We start from the raw sequence: 16,118 nt of genomic DNA, 5'->3' as shown, positions 1-16,118 counted from the left end.
TGGTTATGGTGACGTCCCACTCTAATTACACATGGAGGCATCTCTGTCAGCTACAGGCGCTGTGCGAGTCCCGTCCATTACACACAACAGCCGCACTCCCAGACACCGCCCGCTCTACACCAGTATGACTGGAGGAAGGTCAGGCGTCATCAGCATACTCTGGTCACATGACCAGTCATCCCGCATGAGGCGGATCACCGGCTGTGCGTCGTGTTTCCATGGGCGGAGGGATCTGGGCATGTAGTCCCGGCACTGTGTAGGAAGAGACTTGTTGCATGGTCTTGTTTCATTGTACCCGGGATTTGGTGTGCCTCCGCTCGCAGCTTGCCTAGAACCAGCAGGCACGTCTGGGTACACGATGATCAGGTAAGTGTCCTGATGGCTGTGTGTGGTCACCACCCTCCTGTCTGATGGCTGAGTGTGTCCAGTAGACTGGCTGCAGTCCTTGATATGACTTGATGGTAGGGAGATGTGCCCAGTGTTTATGTGTAGAGTCCCCTACCACTGGCAGCTGTGAGAGGGGGAGTTGATCCAGTGACCTATGGAGGATGTATTGGCAGCACTGGGATTGCTGGCCAGGAGAGCAGTGATGAGATTTCTGTATTGGGTTTAACTACTTGCCCTCCAAAGGATGGACCCACTTTCTGAGCAGGACATTTTTTTGATATGGCGCTGCATTATGTTAACTGACAATTGCGCGGTCATGCAACACTGCACCCAAATACAATTTATGGCCTTTTTTTCCCACAAATAGAGCTTTCTTTTAGTGGTATTTGATCACCTGTGCAAAAGACCACAAATTATTAAAAAAATGGTATTTTTGACTTTTTGCTATTAAACATGTCCATTAAAAAAATTAAAATCAAATTTCGTCATTAATTTAGGCCAAAATGTATTCTGCGACGTCTTTGCTAAAAAAACAAAAAAAAACCCAAAATCTCAATATGTGTAAATTAATTTGTTTACGTGAAAGTTATAGCGTCTAAAAATGGCGGTACAAACATTAGAATTTTTTTTTCTTAATACTAGTAATGGCGGCGATCAGCGACTTATAGTGGGACTGCGGCAAGCATCCTGACACTGGGGGGGGGGGACTGTCCCTAACATCCCCAGTGACACTAATGACACAGGGGAGGAAGGGGTTAACAGTGTGCTGTTTTCCTGTGTGTGCTTTACTGTGTAAGCACATTGCTTTGTATTGCTCTGCTATGCAGAGCAATACAAAGCAATGTGTAGGAGCTGACAGGGGAGAGATCTCTATTGTTTACACACAGGTCTCTGCCCCATCGGTGATAAACGTCGATAGCCAGTTGCCGGCTGGGAATCACCGGCCGGGACCCGGTGATCAACAGGTGAGGTGCCCCCTACCCGGAAATGCAAGATCATGTGTAAATGTATGTGATTTTGCACACATATGTCACCCTGTAGCAGTATTTCTGCTAAAGGGTGGCAGGAAAGTGGTTAAAATGAATCTTTTATACTAAAGCAGGCCATACGCTCTACCTGTCTGATTGGATACATATACATTGTTTAACCCCCGTCCCTTTAACCTGTCGCTGGCAGCACGCATATATGTGGCCTCTCAGCGGGTGGGCCTTAACGCAGAGAGACTGCATATGTGTTCCAGAATGTAAACAAATCCTGCCTTGCACGCTCCTGACACAGTTACTGGCAGCTGATGGAAAGCTCCTTATCTCTACTTACGAACGGGAGCTTTCTGATCATGTGACAGCCTATCACGGCAGTCACATGATCCAAAACCTCTTACAGGGCCAGGAGGCACTGACGTTAATGGGTTAAATAGTTTTAAATAGGGGGGAGGTCATTAATCATGTAACCACTGTGATTGGTTGTCAAAATGGTCACATGACCGGGAGCCAGTTCAATCATCAGTTCTGACCCTTTAGTGTCTTTGACTGCTTTGTCTCTGTGCAGCGAGTGCATTCAGACACAGAAACCTTGGCTGCCCAGAGACGTGTATTTGCAGGTATGGGGATTAAAGCCCACCTTTTTGCCGCTGCACATGTGTTATGTGGGCAGCAACACAGTAATTGTGGACAGTCAGGTTATGTAGTGTATGGGCAGCTTAAAGCGGTTTTAAACCCCAAAGCAAGCATTTATTATATTGTAGCTTACCAGTTCTTCGATGTGGTGGCTGCATTCGTTTTCTTATTTTGACCTTCTATCTTTTATTTTCACATGGTGATCAGGCAAGTAAGTCTGTTGTTTTTCAAAAGAATAAGCTGTCCTGCAGATGTTGCAGAGGGTTGAGACAAACCATTTACCACTGACAGGGTGCTTACACTGATGAGCTTTTATTTATGTAAAATCTTTATCCCAAAAGGAACAACATATATGCTGTAACTGCTTAACCACTTGAGCTCTAGAAGAGTTTACCCCCTTCATGATCAGGCCATTTTTTGCTATTCGGCACTGTGTTACTTTAACTGGTGATTGTGTGGTCATGCAACACTGTACACAAACAAAAATTACATATATAATAGGTATACGTAAAAGTTATAGCGCCTATAAACTGTGGTGTATTGTACTTAAATTTAAATTTTTTTTTAAACTACTAATGGTGGTGATCACTAACGTATAACAGGATTGCGATACTGCGGTGGGCAATTTGACACTAACTGACACTGGGGGGAACTAACTGACATCACCAGTGACACTAGTACAATGATCAGTGATAATAGAAAAAAAAAAATGTCGATTAGTTGTCCGATTTTCTCATCATGTTTCTGAGGCTTTAGAGCTGATGTGGGACAACAGCTGCAGCATAGAGGTGAGTATGAATATTATATATATATATATATATATATATATATCATACATTTTATTTTTTTTTTTTTTTTACAACCCCAAACTTTTCCTTTAGGCCTGGTTGATTCACACTAGTGGGATTTCAGATGTAACTTGATTTGCACAGAATGATGTGACAATGGAAATCATATTGTTCACATCAATGCAGCACAGCATGGTTCGACTTTGAAAATGGCCCTGTACCACTTTGGTGCAATTTACAGCGCAATTTTGTCCCCAATAGACTTTAATGGAAACACATCAAAAACACATATGCATGCAATTTGACCTGTTTTTGGTGCGATTTCACTGCTTGTCATCCCCATCACAGCAGATATGCTTATCATTGGCCAAAACCAAATCTGCGGAGGCATGGAAATTGCATCAAAAATGCAATCAAGTGGCACTACATAATCGCACTGAAGATCGAATCAAATCTGATGACGTTTTGGCTTTAATCTGTTATCAAAATCTGTTGGCACTTTTAACACTCCCCTCGCCCCAGCCTGACAATGCTACTGCCCAAAGGTGTTTCTGATGCTCCTTCATCCAGAATGGGAGGCACTGTAATACAAGAGGTGTGTTACTGGCCACATCACCAGGTGAAAAAGCCTAAAAGAAAACTAGTGCAGCCACCACATCTAATGTTGCTTTAAGGGTTTATTCATGCTGTAAAGCGTCTTTTCCTTTTTTTTTTTTTTTGCTGTGTTTCTTTTGTGTGCTGCATATTTTTCACTTTTGGATTTGCAGTGGATACAGTTAACAGCCAATTGACCAAGCCTCGTTAATACATGTTTCCATATAACTCATGTTGCCATTGACTTCTATAGGCTTCGCAACGCACACAAAAATGAACGTGATATTTTAAAAAATGGGAAGAGATGGGAATAGGCACTACTTGAGGTATGAGGACGCTGGACATCTTAGTGTGTTGTTGTACACGTGTTAAAATGCCACAATGTAAATTGTCCTAAGCACCATTATTGGAACATGAATGCTTTGGTAACGCTGTGCAAATTGTGGTATGTTTGGCAAAATAGTTTATTTTGGTATTTTTGGACTTTGTGGTATGTCTGACAAAATAGCACGGAAATGTATGTATTAGCCCCTGTTCACACCAATGTAATATGTTATGCGGTTTGACAGTTCAAACTTGCATGACAAGTCGCACCCTATTTGTGTCTATGAAACCATTCAATTTGGTGCAGCACCGAATTTCATGTGTGACTTGCATTGACACCTCTACATTTAATCGCACTGACCCGCGGCTTTGAAATTGCGCTACTTCAGCTGAAATAGCATGATTTCAAAGCTTCATTTGGTGTGAACCAGGGCTTAGGCCAGGTTCACGTCTGCACGTTACAGGAAACACAAAATTGTGTGCTTTCTCACAAAGCACAGACACACGCTGCTCTATTTCAGACATGTGGGGGTGCCATTAGTTTTTAATATGTGCGCCAAAGCATATGGTGCAGCACAATTTTCAAAAGGGTCGGAGACATCTTTGAGTGTTTTTTTTCGTACGTAGGGCAGCCCATTGAAATTAATGAACTGCCTTATACGCAAAGCGGAGAAACATGGAAATGCACACACGCTCCAGTTATGTGAACCTAGACATGTTGTGTATGTCCAGGAAAATTTGAAAAATTAAACATGAAGTATAAACTCTTTAAATTTGGGATCCTTCACAGGTTCAGCTAAGGGCAATAGAAACCAGGACTTGATCTGTGTTGTAGTTGCTCATCTACAAGCAGATGAAGAGGTCTGTACACATGTTGTGGCAAATTTAACTTAATTTGCTGAGTTTGACAGATGCCACCTCCTGTCAAAATTACCTGTTGAAGTCAATGGGACCATGCCACAACTTCTTGTGGTGCTGTATTTCAATACAAAATCTCACTTGGGGGAAAAAAAAAAATTGCATTCAGGATTGACTTTGTGGCAAGATCTCCTCTTGAACACCAATACTTTCACCTCTGAAAAGTCCTCAAAATTGTATGTTAGTGCAAATAAAAAAAGTATCACGGAAAGTACTCCATTGTTTCTGCCCTCTGAAAAGCAAATCAATGCGGATCACATTTCAGAGTGGTATTAGAAACTGCCCTGCCCCCCAGTGTAAAACGGACCTTTTAAGTGTATTTAACCACTTGAAGACCAGGCTTTTTCTGGCACTTTTTGTTTACATGTAACAATCAGGTTTTTTTTTACTAGAAAATATCTTAGAACCCCCCAAAATTTATATATATATATATATATATATATATATATATATATATATATATAATTTTTTTTTTTTTTTAAGGCAGGGGCCCTAGAGCAGGGGTCTTGAATTAAAATTTACAGAGGTCTGGTCAGCAAAATTTACTTCCAGCAGAGGTCCGATATAAGACATCACAGTACCCCGGTACATTATCAACTTTAGCGTACCTTTCACACTGTAGTCCCCTACATCACAGTCCTCTCTTTAAAGAAGTCCCACGTGTCCTCAGTTCCCCTTTAAACATCACAGCGCCCCTAACACAACATAGCACCCATTAACACAACATCGTGCCCCCATCACAACACACCCTTAACATAACACAGAGCCCCTTTTAATGCAATCCTTCCCCTGCACAGTCCTATGGTACCTTAGGCAGAGCAGAGGCACTAATCCTTCTGGGGTGTCCTCTCCTGGCCCTCCAGCCCACCACCGTTTGTCATCCTCATAGCGAGCGGTGGTGGGAGAAGCTGCACATGATTTTTTTTTTTGTAAAATATAAAAGATGATGCTACGCTGAGTAAATGGATACCAAACATGTCAAGCTTTAAAATTGCGCTGTACGATGTACATTTTACTGTCAATAAATTACACTTTAAGAGCCTTTACAGGTTACCACTTTGGATTTACAGAGGAGGTCTGGTGCTAGAGTTACTGCCCATGATCTGACGTTCACGGGGATACCTTACATATGCGCGTCAATCGTTGTTTGCCTGTGTGCAGGCTGACAAACACATTCGCCTTTGCACTGGAGGACGGGCCAGTGTAAATTTTTTTATTTTTTTAATTATTTATTTATTTTTTTCATTTTTAAACTGTTGCTTTAATATTTTGTTTTTATCACTTTTATTGCTGTCACAATGAATGTAAACATCCTTTGTGACAGCAATAGGCACGTGACCGGTGCTCTTTAGGGAGAAGTCTGGAGTATATAAGACCCCAGATTCCTCCTCTACATTTAAAAGCATTCAAAACAGCAAGATCAGTGTTTTTGAATGCTTTTATTTTTTTTAATTGCGTGTTTACTTCTGAGTAAACTAGAAGTGATGTCAGGTCATCGCTTCCAGTTTACTATAACGGAGACCCTATCGGGGTGATGCTTGCAGCTGCAGGCATCATCCCAGTATAAGTGCCGAAAGTCCAGTGACGTACAGGAAGTAGTTAAAAGCATTCAAAACACCATGTGTTTTTGAATGCTGCTGGCTTTTAAAAAATGGAGCTGTTTACATCTGGGTAACCCAGAAGTGATGCTTAGGGGGTTACCATTGCAGACAGCCGATCAAAGCCAATACCGGCTGTGAGCAGTCGGCTCTTTATTGCTGAAGAGACAGGATATTTATCTTCTGCATTACTGCACACTTACCTGTCTGCTTGCAGTTTTCTATTGAATGTACACTGAGCTGTGTATGCGCAGCTCATTGTGCATTCCCCGCATGCTCAGGCTGTACCAGAATGACTGACTCCTGTGAGCATGTCCAGAATGACACCTTGCCCCACTGGCCATACAGGATGCCAAAAACCCAGGGAGAAGATGACAGCAGCCAGTGAGGGATCTAAGGGCTGCATAGCTTAAAGGTTGAAGTGTGTATATTGGAGTTTATATCTTCTTTAAATCTCAGACTTTTTTTTTTTTAGCTTTGGCTAGAGTATGAAAGAATAGAAACACTCTGAGGTTTTTCTTGTCTGTGTCCCCCCTGGGGAGATTCACCTTCTATCTTTCCGGGTGACTACTGTCACTGGTTTTGAAAGTGAGTTGTCACCAGAAATAAAGGGAACATCTTTCAATGAAGGCATTTATTCTGATGGCTTTGGAAATAATTACTTTTCCCTCCTATTGTGTCTACGGGACAGGAAATGAAGGGATATCTCCCTAATGGGACACAGATGACAAGAAAAAAACCTGACTGTGTTTTTAAAGCGGAGTTCCACCCAAAAGGGGAAGTTCTGGTTTAAAGATTGGTCCCCCGCTCCCCATTAAGGATTGGCATCTTTGGGGAGCGGGGGGGGGGACGGGTACCCGAATTTGACAGGTACCCGCTCCCACTTCCGCTGCGATCGCCTAGGCCAGGGGTAGGCAACCTGTGGCTCTCTAGCTGTTGTGGAACTACATTTCCCATGAGGCATTGCAAAGATTACAAAACTGACAGTTACAGCTATGACTTGCAGAGGCATGATGGAACTTGTAGCCCTGCGGCTCTCAGGTTGCCTACCCCTGGCCTAGGCAATTGGAAGCGGAAGTTGTCCTCCTACCCTCTTTCCCCGAAGTCTTGTGGGACACGTGACAGGTCTCAGAAGACGACGGGGCCATTCAGGAAGAGCAGCGCTACTCGCACATGTGCAGTGGGTACCCGACTGTGAAGCCGCAAGCTCTCACAGCCGGGTGCCCATACTGAAGATGCCGGCGCCTGGAATACAGGACGGCCGGTGAAATGGGCTGAAGCGGGGGCACTGCAGGATCGTGGGACAGGTAAGTGGCTGTGTTTTAAAAGTCAGCAGCTACAGTTTTTGCAGCTGCTGACTTTTTAATTTTTTTACAGAGTGAGCGGAACTCCGCTTTAACCCATTCCCTACTCCAAAATGGGAAAAAAAAGAATTTTAGCTTTAAATCTTTCTCAGAGATACAATGCTGTGTGCAGATTTTTGAAAATCCTACAGCGTTATCACCCTTTGCTGAGCATTGCCTTCTCAGAACAACATGTCTGCATTTGTAGAACAATGACCCAGCCTCTTCCCCAATGATTTTCCCCTGCAGAAAGACGCTGATCTCTCCCACCAGGTTGCCTTCATTCCTCCCTGCTGAATGACAACACTGCCTTCACACCTCCAGCATTCGGAGTGCTGCTAGGAATTGTAGTTCTTAGTCATGACATCGGGAAAAAGTGCTGACGTTAATCTTTGGTTACTGCCCTTGCCCAGCAGTCTAAAAAGAGCATTATAATGGTTAGGTGATGCTACTAAAAGTGATTTAAAAGGAGAATTTGGCATTGTATTATACAGTAAGGGGAAATAAAAATACATAAAGGTTAATTTAAATTTTTGCAAAAACAATAATAAATTCAAATCCTCTTGAATAATAAAAAAAGTGAATGTATTATTTGCTTGCATTGGAGCCTGCAAGTCATTGCAGCCATGAACATTGTATCGCAGGTGCAGTGCACAGCTCCTGCAGAATATTCCTCCAGCCCAGGTCTGTACAGAGAGATGGGCCTTCAGTTATGTGGCTGGAGTCAAAGGACTGCAAATGTGGGGAACTCTCCGTACTTCTGCTCCATTGATATCTACCAGTCCTTTTGCTGCGACTGCAGTGGGGACTTCTACTTTTTTTTTCACACAATTCCTGTGAATAAGTGAAAAAATGTGCTTGCATAGACATGCCAATTTCAAATAAAAAATTTGTGAAAAAGCAATAAAAATAACGCAAAATTTAAATGCTAAATATTGGAAAATATAAATATTTAATGCATTCGGTAAATAACGTTTTTTTTTAGTGAATTGAGTACTTTTGAAATAAATACCGCATGAGTTATTTTAACTCAAAAATCCATGTGGTATTTATCTCTTAGTGAATTGATCCCAATGTTTTGTGTTACACAATTAATATGGGCAGAACATGATACCTGGTGAGAAAGATGGACTACTTTGAAAAAAGTAGGCATGCAAAATTCAGATTCCTGATAAGCCAAATTGTGTTGGGATCGAAAATATACTATGTATACATTTTGTTTTTTTTTTAATTCTTTCTTAAAAAGTTCCCTGAAGGCTGCTGTACTCACCTTCACTCCCCTGCAGTACCTCAGTGTGATGTGCAGGTCATTGCATTCACAGGAATTTATATCGCCTGATGCCTGGGACATGTAGTTCCAGGTGTCAGGCAGGTAGTTTTTTTTTTTTTCTCAGGTGGAAGCATTTGGGCGGCAGCACTGCTGCCCAATTGCTTCCACACAGCCTACAGTGCCAACCGCCGCCCCCCTGCCCGCTATATGTCCCGGGCTCCGCTTGCCCATCTGCAGGCCTGGAACAGTCAGTGGGTGCCAGCGGTATGTCGGAATGCGGGTATAAAGGAGGGAGAAGAGGGGACATGTCCGCTCTTCTTCCCTTCTTGACCTGACCCGGAAGTGATGTGACATCATTTTCGGGTCCCCGTTGACAAATTCCTGGCCGTTGAGGCTGGGAAAGAATGTAATGCGGTGCGATGTGCACTGCATTGCATTCAGTGGAGCATAGGGGAGACATGCAGACCCTGGATGTCTCAAAAAAGAGAACCTGTCACCAAAAATCATCCCATAGGGGACTTTGTCCCCTATGTGATTAAAAAAAAAAAAAAAAAAAAAATTTTATTTTTAAAGAATGTAAGTTACACCCAAGCATATAACCTCCCCATCCCCACATATGTATGCATGCACACACAAACATAAAAGCACGCTCAGGGACAACCACACATGAAAACGACTACTGCGATACACATGTTGCATATCGCCACGCTAACCAGAATGAGCACAATAATTCTAGCACCAGACCTCCTCCGTAGCGGATCAGCTAGAGAACAGCGATAGTAAATCAGAACCACTTGCAGAATTGAGTGATAATGATTCGTGGGGAAATTCGTCATCAGACACTGAAAACGATTTTACGATTTTGCGACTTTGCTCAGCAATCTGCGAACTTGGCGCTATATTTCAAATTTCAGTGTTTTTGGTTTGATTATATTATTGAATTAAATGTATTATTATTATATTATTATTTTTTATGATTATTTATTAAATTAGAATTTATGATTTCGTGTTTCAAATTTTATCATACCCAGGATGTTTAATAGACTCTTGTTCGGACAGATTTCAGTGAGTTATTCCTAAAAATTACAGCCTACAATAAAAAAAACTACTTATTTCCATACAAAATAATGGTACCGTTTTCAGCACCACAAATCTGAAATAATCATACCGCTAGGGAGGTTAAGTGTATATTTTATTGAAATTTTGTGTTTCCTTTGTGATAATATCGTGTGACATAAAAAAATTAAAATTACCGCTATTTTATTCTCTAGGGTATCTGATTTCAGAAAATATATCATGTTTTGTAGTTTTGTATAACCTTCAGACCTTAAATGATATTTTAAACATGCAAAAAAACACAAAAATGACTCTGGCAGCGAAAGGGATAAAGGCTAAGCCCGACACTCCCCTTTCCTGACAAGCAGCCAATTGGTGCTCATTACACTGCAAGGTCTCTCCCCGCCCTGCTAATCCCTGGGTGCGGTGCTGGAGACAGAAGGGAGGAAGAGATATACAGCAGAATGTTAAAAATATTAAACATTTAAGTTGCCATAAAGCCCCTTTTGTTTTTAAAAGCCCCAGACAATTCCATAAAGCACCTCTGATTTAAATATGGTTTTGGTTAATATATATTTTTTATCAGGACAAGTAGATTGGGACACCAGTTTAGTCACTGGACAAGTAGTTTTTTAAAAAATTTCCACACCCCTGCATTCAATGTGAATTCTGGGGCGTTGCCATGTCTACTGCCCATAGACACAGCTGCTGCTCCCAATTTGACATCTGTGTGGGTGCGCACATTATGGAAGTTCGGGGGCACACAGCCACAAGGAATTCAAATTGGGAGCAGTGGCTGTGTCCCAGTTGACCTCAATGGGCATGCCTCTATATGGTTAAACACGGCCTTGCATGGGCATGCATGTTAGTGCGCGTCATGTGAACAAGGTCTTAAACTTTGATCTATGGAGGTTTTCAGGTTGATTATTTCCCTAGTTGGTCTCCTGTTTCCTAAAAACCATGTGCTTTGTTTGGTTAGATAACTTCATCGCAACATTCTGCTCCTGAAAGGATTGCCTTGCCAAATATAATTTAGAAAGTTGTCTGAAGTACTTGTTTAGTAGATGACAGAAGGTTTTGGGCTAGAGCTTTGTACGTGAACCTCTGCGTTTCTCAGAACTGGTGGTTTTGAAGACCTACAAAAGTCTTGATGCATGTATGAGATATCTGAGGGAAATTGGAAGAAGTTTAGGGTGGAGGCATACACGTCTGGCTTTCAGAAAGACCTGGTGCAGATATCATCTGAGTCCTAGGATCATTAGCCTAGGGTCTGAAAAATGTGTCTTCAGCCAATCGCAAGGCCTTAAAATTGTTTCTTCATGGTATGTTAACATCTTTTTTTTATGGTCTTGCAGGTGACCTTTCCCTGGTGGACTGGTGGACACAGCACGTATTTACGGAGATGACTATGAACATCTGTAAAGGATTTCAGGCATTCTGTGGATTAAATGCATACCCGTACTAACTGGAATCTAATGCCAACGTTAGGTTTACACAGAAGTCTAGAAAATCTTCATATTTAGCAACAAGATGACTCCGTGGTGGTCTTCCAATTGCATTGGTCTGGCCTCCGTACTCATTCTGCAGCTTTTGTTGTCTCTGGAAATATTGGCAGGAGAACGCGTGCCTGGAGGACATGCACGAGACAGTGCTGGAAAACATCATAGTAAGACCAGTTGTTATATGTTTACTATATGTAACACACGAATAGCATGGGCCCTCCTTGACTGTGTACTGTCCAATCAAATACTATCTACGCTCAAACCTGCACTCACCCCCATTCTAAGCCTATTCTAACTACCCTGTAGAGCAGATCCCAGCGCAGGCTTCAGTGTACAGGAGGGACAGTCGAAAACTGGTGCCCCATGAATGCTTCCAGACTTGCATATGCCCATCAAGTCAATCTGATATTTCCATAACTCCTCCTTGGAGCCTGCCTGATGCTTGTATCAGGACTGAGGGCTCTTGAATGGAATACTGAAGCAGGGTACTGTAATGTTTTGAGGAAGCTATACAGAACACCCTGCTGACCCCTCCCACCTGCCATGATCTGCCTGCATTGAATAGAGAAGCACAGAAACCCCGTAATTACATCACTTGGTTTAAAGTATGTAATAAAAAACTAAAAGGTTGTATTGAAAAATACCTTTACCATGTTATTTGGGTTGGGGAGAGAACCAGGGAAGGCAGATTCTTATAAGCAGAATAACATGTTGGGGTAAATTTCAAAAGTAATTTTCAGTCATTTTAAAGCCGAACGCCAGCCAAAAAAATAATTGGACAAAAATTAGTAGCTCATTAAATTATAAAATGGCAAAACCAAATTTTTCTGAAATTATTAAACCAAAAGAATTATTCAACCCAGAGATTTCTCCCACAGAATTTATTTTACTTCCATTAGGTGAATTCTTAGGTGTAACCATTAGGTGTGGCTAGCTTTATAAATCCACTTTCTCTGATCCCAGGTCCTGGACTAGCCCCAGCCTTTGACTGGACAGTGAAAGGAGAAGCCTCACAGTAAAGATTTCATTTTAATTTAATTTCATTCCGCATTCTTCTATCAACATGCATCTTGTTGACATATGAACTGCTTGTCTCTTTGTATTGCTTCTGATTTAAAACTATTGTTTTAAAATGCCTTCAGTTTAGCTTTACGTATTTGCCACCCATAGAATGGCTTGTTTTCAGTGGGTATGTGGTAGTCTGACAGCTTATATTGATTGCCCTTTACATGTCGGCTAATGACTGTCTGTATGTCTGACTACTTTGAGCAAACCTTTTTTTAGTGCCTGTACATGTTATTTTAAAGGGATCAGATCAGGAAATAAAGGCATGGCACACAGAACAAGTAAATGATCTTGGTATGGAAATTCTGATTTAGTTAAATTAGACTTCTAGGGGTTTATTTACTAAAGCTGGAGAGTCCAAAATCAGACTCCCTTCTGCATAGAAACCAATCAGCTTCCAGGTTTCATTGCCAAAGCTTCATTGAACAAGCTGAGGTTAGAAGCTGATTGGTTTCTATGCAGAAGGGAGTCTGATTTTGGACTCTCCAGCTTTAGTAAATAAACCCCCTAATGTCTGCGTAAGAAGGCAGTTCCATTGAAGATGGCAGTCCTCTATGACTAATGCAGGCTTGTTTATCGGCCGATTTGTCGTCCAAAAAAATAATCGCGGTTCCTCCTCTTCTTTTTTTTTTTTTTTTTTTTTTTATCAGTCATGCTGGAAAATTTGCGAAAAAAACGGCCGATTTTCACAATCATTGGTGGCAACAGAACGACCGATGAAAAATCAGACGATAAACAAACCGTCTATGGCCTGCCTGATTTCTCATATATGACAATTGGGCTGATAGCCAGTGTGCGACTCCTTAATCCTTCTGAAAGCTAGTTCTAGTAGGCTGGGTAGGTCTTGTTGGATGTCGGCACCTGATAGTACTGGAATCACTGGTTGTTGTATGGTTGGTCTTGGAGCAATGCTTTTCTAGGGTCAAAGGCAGTTCTATTGTTTACCTTTTGTTGTGATTAACTTGGAGTATAGGAAGTAATTCATTTTCTGGGACCAGAAATGCTCTGTACACTTAACATCTGAGGCTTTAGAGAGTCCTTTTAGTGGGATGAGCGGGAGTCGTAATTCTCAGATCAGGAAGTTCTGACGTCTTCCCGCTGACAGGCTGAATGGGAATGTTGGCACCCGCTCGGTGGCAGGTCATGTGATGAATTAGTCTTCTGTATATTTAAGTATTGGCTCAGCATTAAAGAGAAATGTTCTACGGTTATGCAAAGCAATGTACACAGACTGAGACAGCTACTTAAAATTTATGAGTCAGTGACCATGAATGAAGATTTCTTATTAATTGGCATCAGTTACGGCATTTCATATACCTGCTTGTTTCTTCAGAAAAACCCAGTTGTGTTTTCATATGGCTTACTGTGTGTGTGGATGAAAAATAATTTGTGCAACATGGGAATGTAATGTGAAGGGACTTTACAGTGTTTAGCAAGAATATTATTAACCTCTGAGTCGACAAATACGAGTCCTGAGTTCTGCCCTGTGGATGTTGGGACACTGGAGGTTGCTCAGCTTCAGTATCTAAAAACCCCTTTACCACTGGTTCACATATATATATATACGGCCGTGAGGGCCACGCTTTGGGCGGCATGAGAGCCCATTCATTTGAATAGACTCCCGTGCCCCGTGACACACAGGGAAGCAGTCCCTTCACTTCTTCTGAAAACGCAGCCCGCACGGTAACCTCAGTTCCCAGTACGGTTGCGTTTTCCAGTGCGGGCAGCGTGCCATTAGAACTAATGGCACCCACCTGTGGGTCCTCATTCCTCTGTGGAAGGATTTTCGTGCGGATCCGCAGCGGCACCACCCGCACATATGTGAACCAAGCCTTCATGTCAGCAGATTTCTGCAGCTGAACCTGCTTTAACCACTTATGCCCCAGAAGATTTTACCCCCTTCATGACCAGGGTGTTTTTTTATTTTATTTTTGGCACTGCGTGGTCATGCAACACTGTACTCAAATAAAATATAATTTTTTTTCACACAAATAGAGCTTTCTTTTGGTGGTATTTGATCACCTCCTGGGTTTATTTTTTCTATATAAATGGAAAAAGACCGAAATTTAAAAAAAAAAACCAAACAAACAATATTATTTACATTTTGCTATCAAACATCCGATAAAAAAAATATCTAATTTCTTCATTAATTTAGGCTAAAATGTATTCTACTACATGTCTTTGATATAAAACCAAATCCCAATAAGTGATATTGATTGGTTTGTGTGAAATTTAGTGTCTACAAACTAGGGTGTATGGCGTCGGGTTTAGTTGGTATTATTCCATGTTGTCACTGCACAAAGTTTGGTAAAATTATTTTATTTATAATTCTTTGATAGAGGTTTACAGAGCACAGTTCATTTGTGTTTATTAAAGCTGGTTCATTTAGAATCTTGTGCACTTCTGGATGGAAATCAATCCGCTTACAGGTTTTATTGCTAAAGCTTAAAGTGATATTAAAAGCTTAATTTTTTTTTTAAATCTCAAACACATCATACTTGCTCTCTGCAGTGGTCCACAGAGCAGGCCAGATCCTCCTCTTCTTAGGTCTCCCACCAGAGCTCCTGGCCCCTCCTTCTGCCAGGTATCTCCACAGCAAGCAGCTTTGTATGGGGGCACCTGCTGCTCCGTGTGTCCTATCACACATGGAGCTGTGGCTGGGCCCCGCCCCCTCTCTCTTCTCACTGGCTGTGATTGACAGCAGCGAGAGCCATTGGCTTCAATGAGGAGAGGGAGTCCTGGGATTGCCAAGACTCCAAAGCACATCGCAGGATCAAGAGGGGGCTTAGGTGAGTATTAGGGGGGGCTGTGGGAGCTGCTGCAGAGAGAAAGTTTTTTACCTTCATTCATGAAGGTAAAAAACATTGAGCCTTAACAACCACTTTAATTAAACAAGCTGAGGTTAGAAGCTGATTGGCTACCATGCCCAGGTGCATGTGATTCTGCGTGAACCAGCTTTAGTAAATCTCCCTCACTGGGTGGGAACTGATTGACACTGACATCTCCAGTTATACGAACACAGTGATCAGTAATAATACTATACAGTGTCACTATGCTAATGACACTGACTGAGAAGGGGTTAACATCTAGGGGCAATTAAAGGGCTAACTGTGTGCCTAACAAGTGTATTGTGTGTAATATGTGCTGCTTTCACTGAGAGATCTGACTGTTGTATCTCCCTGCTTTTCAGGGAGAAACAAACAGCAAGCCACATCTCTGTTCTGTGTACAGGGCCCTGTGTTGTCAGGAAACACAGGGCTCTGTACTGTGATTCACTAAACCAATCAGCAGGTCCCGTCCATAAATCATTGGCCCGGACCTGCTAATCGACTTGTGCTGTACCAAATCGCAGCACAGATGGGGTGGCAAATGTGCTCCCTACCTGAAAATGCTGGATCACATACATGTACGTTATCCAGCGCAGAGCACCCACCCCACCACAGTATATCTATATGTGTCAGTCTGCAAGTTGTTCAGCCAAAACAGCAAGGGGCTCCGAGAGCCTTAGCAGCACAGAACAGTAGAATGGCAAATTGGTGTCAGTCCAGGCAGTAGATTTGGTGCTCTAATTCCTGACTCCTGTCATGCTGATCCTCTACTTTCACTGAGTTACTGACATCCGACAAGTGTGATGCAGCTTAAAGTGGTAATAAAGCC

The 16,118-nt window shown here is 42.1% G+C and overlaps 1 protein-coding gene across 1 annotated transcript in view; it reads left to right on the top strand.

Annotated features, from left to right (window-relative positions):
- Nucleotides 1-209: 209 nt before the first annotated feature.
- The window catches only part of ADAM17 (ADAM metallopeptidase domain 17), a 115,948-nt gene continuing 100,039 nt past the window's right edge, over nucleotides 210-16,118 (top strand). The window contains exons 1-2 of the mRNA XM_089672028.1: nucleotides 210-366; nucleotides 11,250-11,560. Coding sequence (XP_089528154.1) covers nucleotides 11,425-11,560 — 136 coding nt within the window. The 5' untranslated portion in view covers nucleotides 210-366; nucleotides 11,250-11,424. The remainder of the gene's footprint in view (nucleotides 367-11,249; nucleotides 11,561-16,118) is intronic.

This window comes from Staurois parvus, unplaced genomic scaffold (assembly GCF_062004578.1).
Source record: "Staurois parvus isolate SC_StPar_1 unplaced genomic scaffold, SC_StPar_1.0 ptg000118l, whole genome shotgun sequence".
In the NCBI taxonomy this organism is placed as follows: Eukaryota; Metazoa; Chordata; class Amphibia; order Anura; family Ranidae; genus Staurois; species Staurois parvus.
The sequence above is the reverse complement of the archived record's forward strand: the minus strand, read 5'-3'. Positions and strand labels throughout refer to the sequence as shown.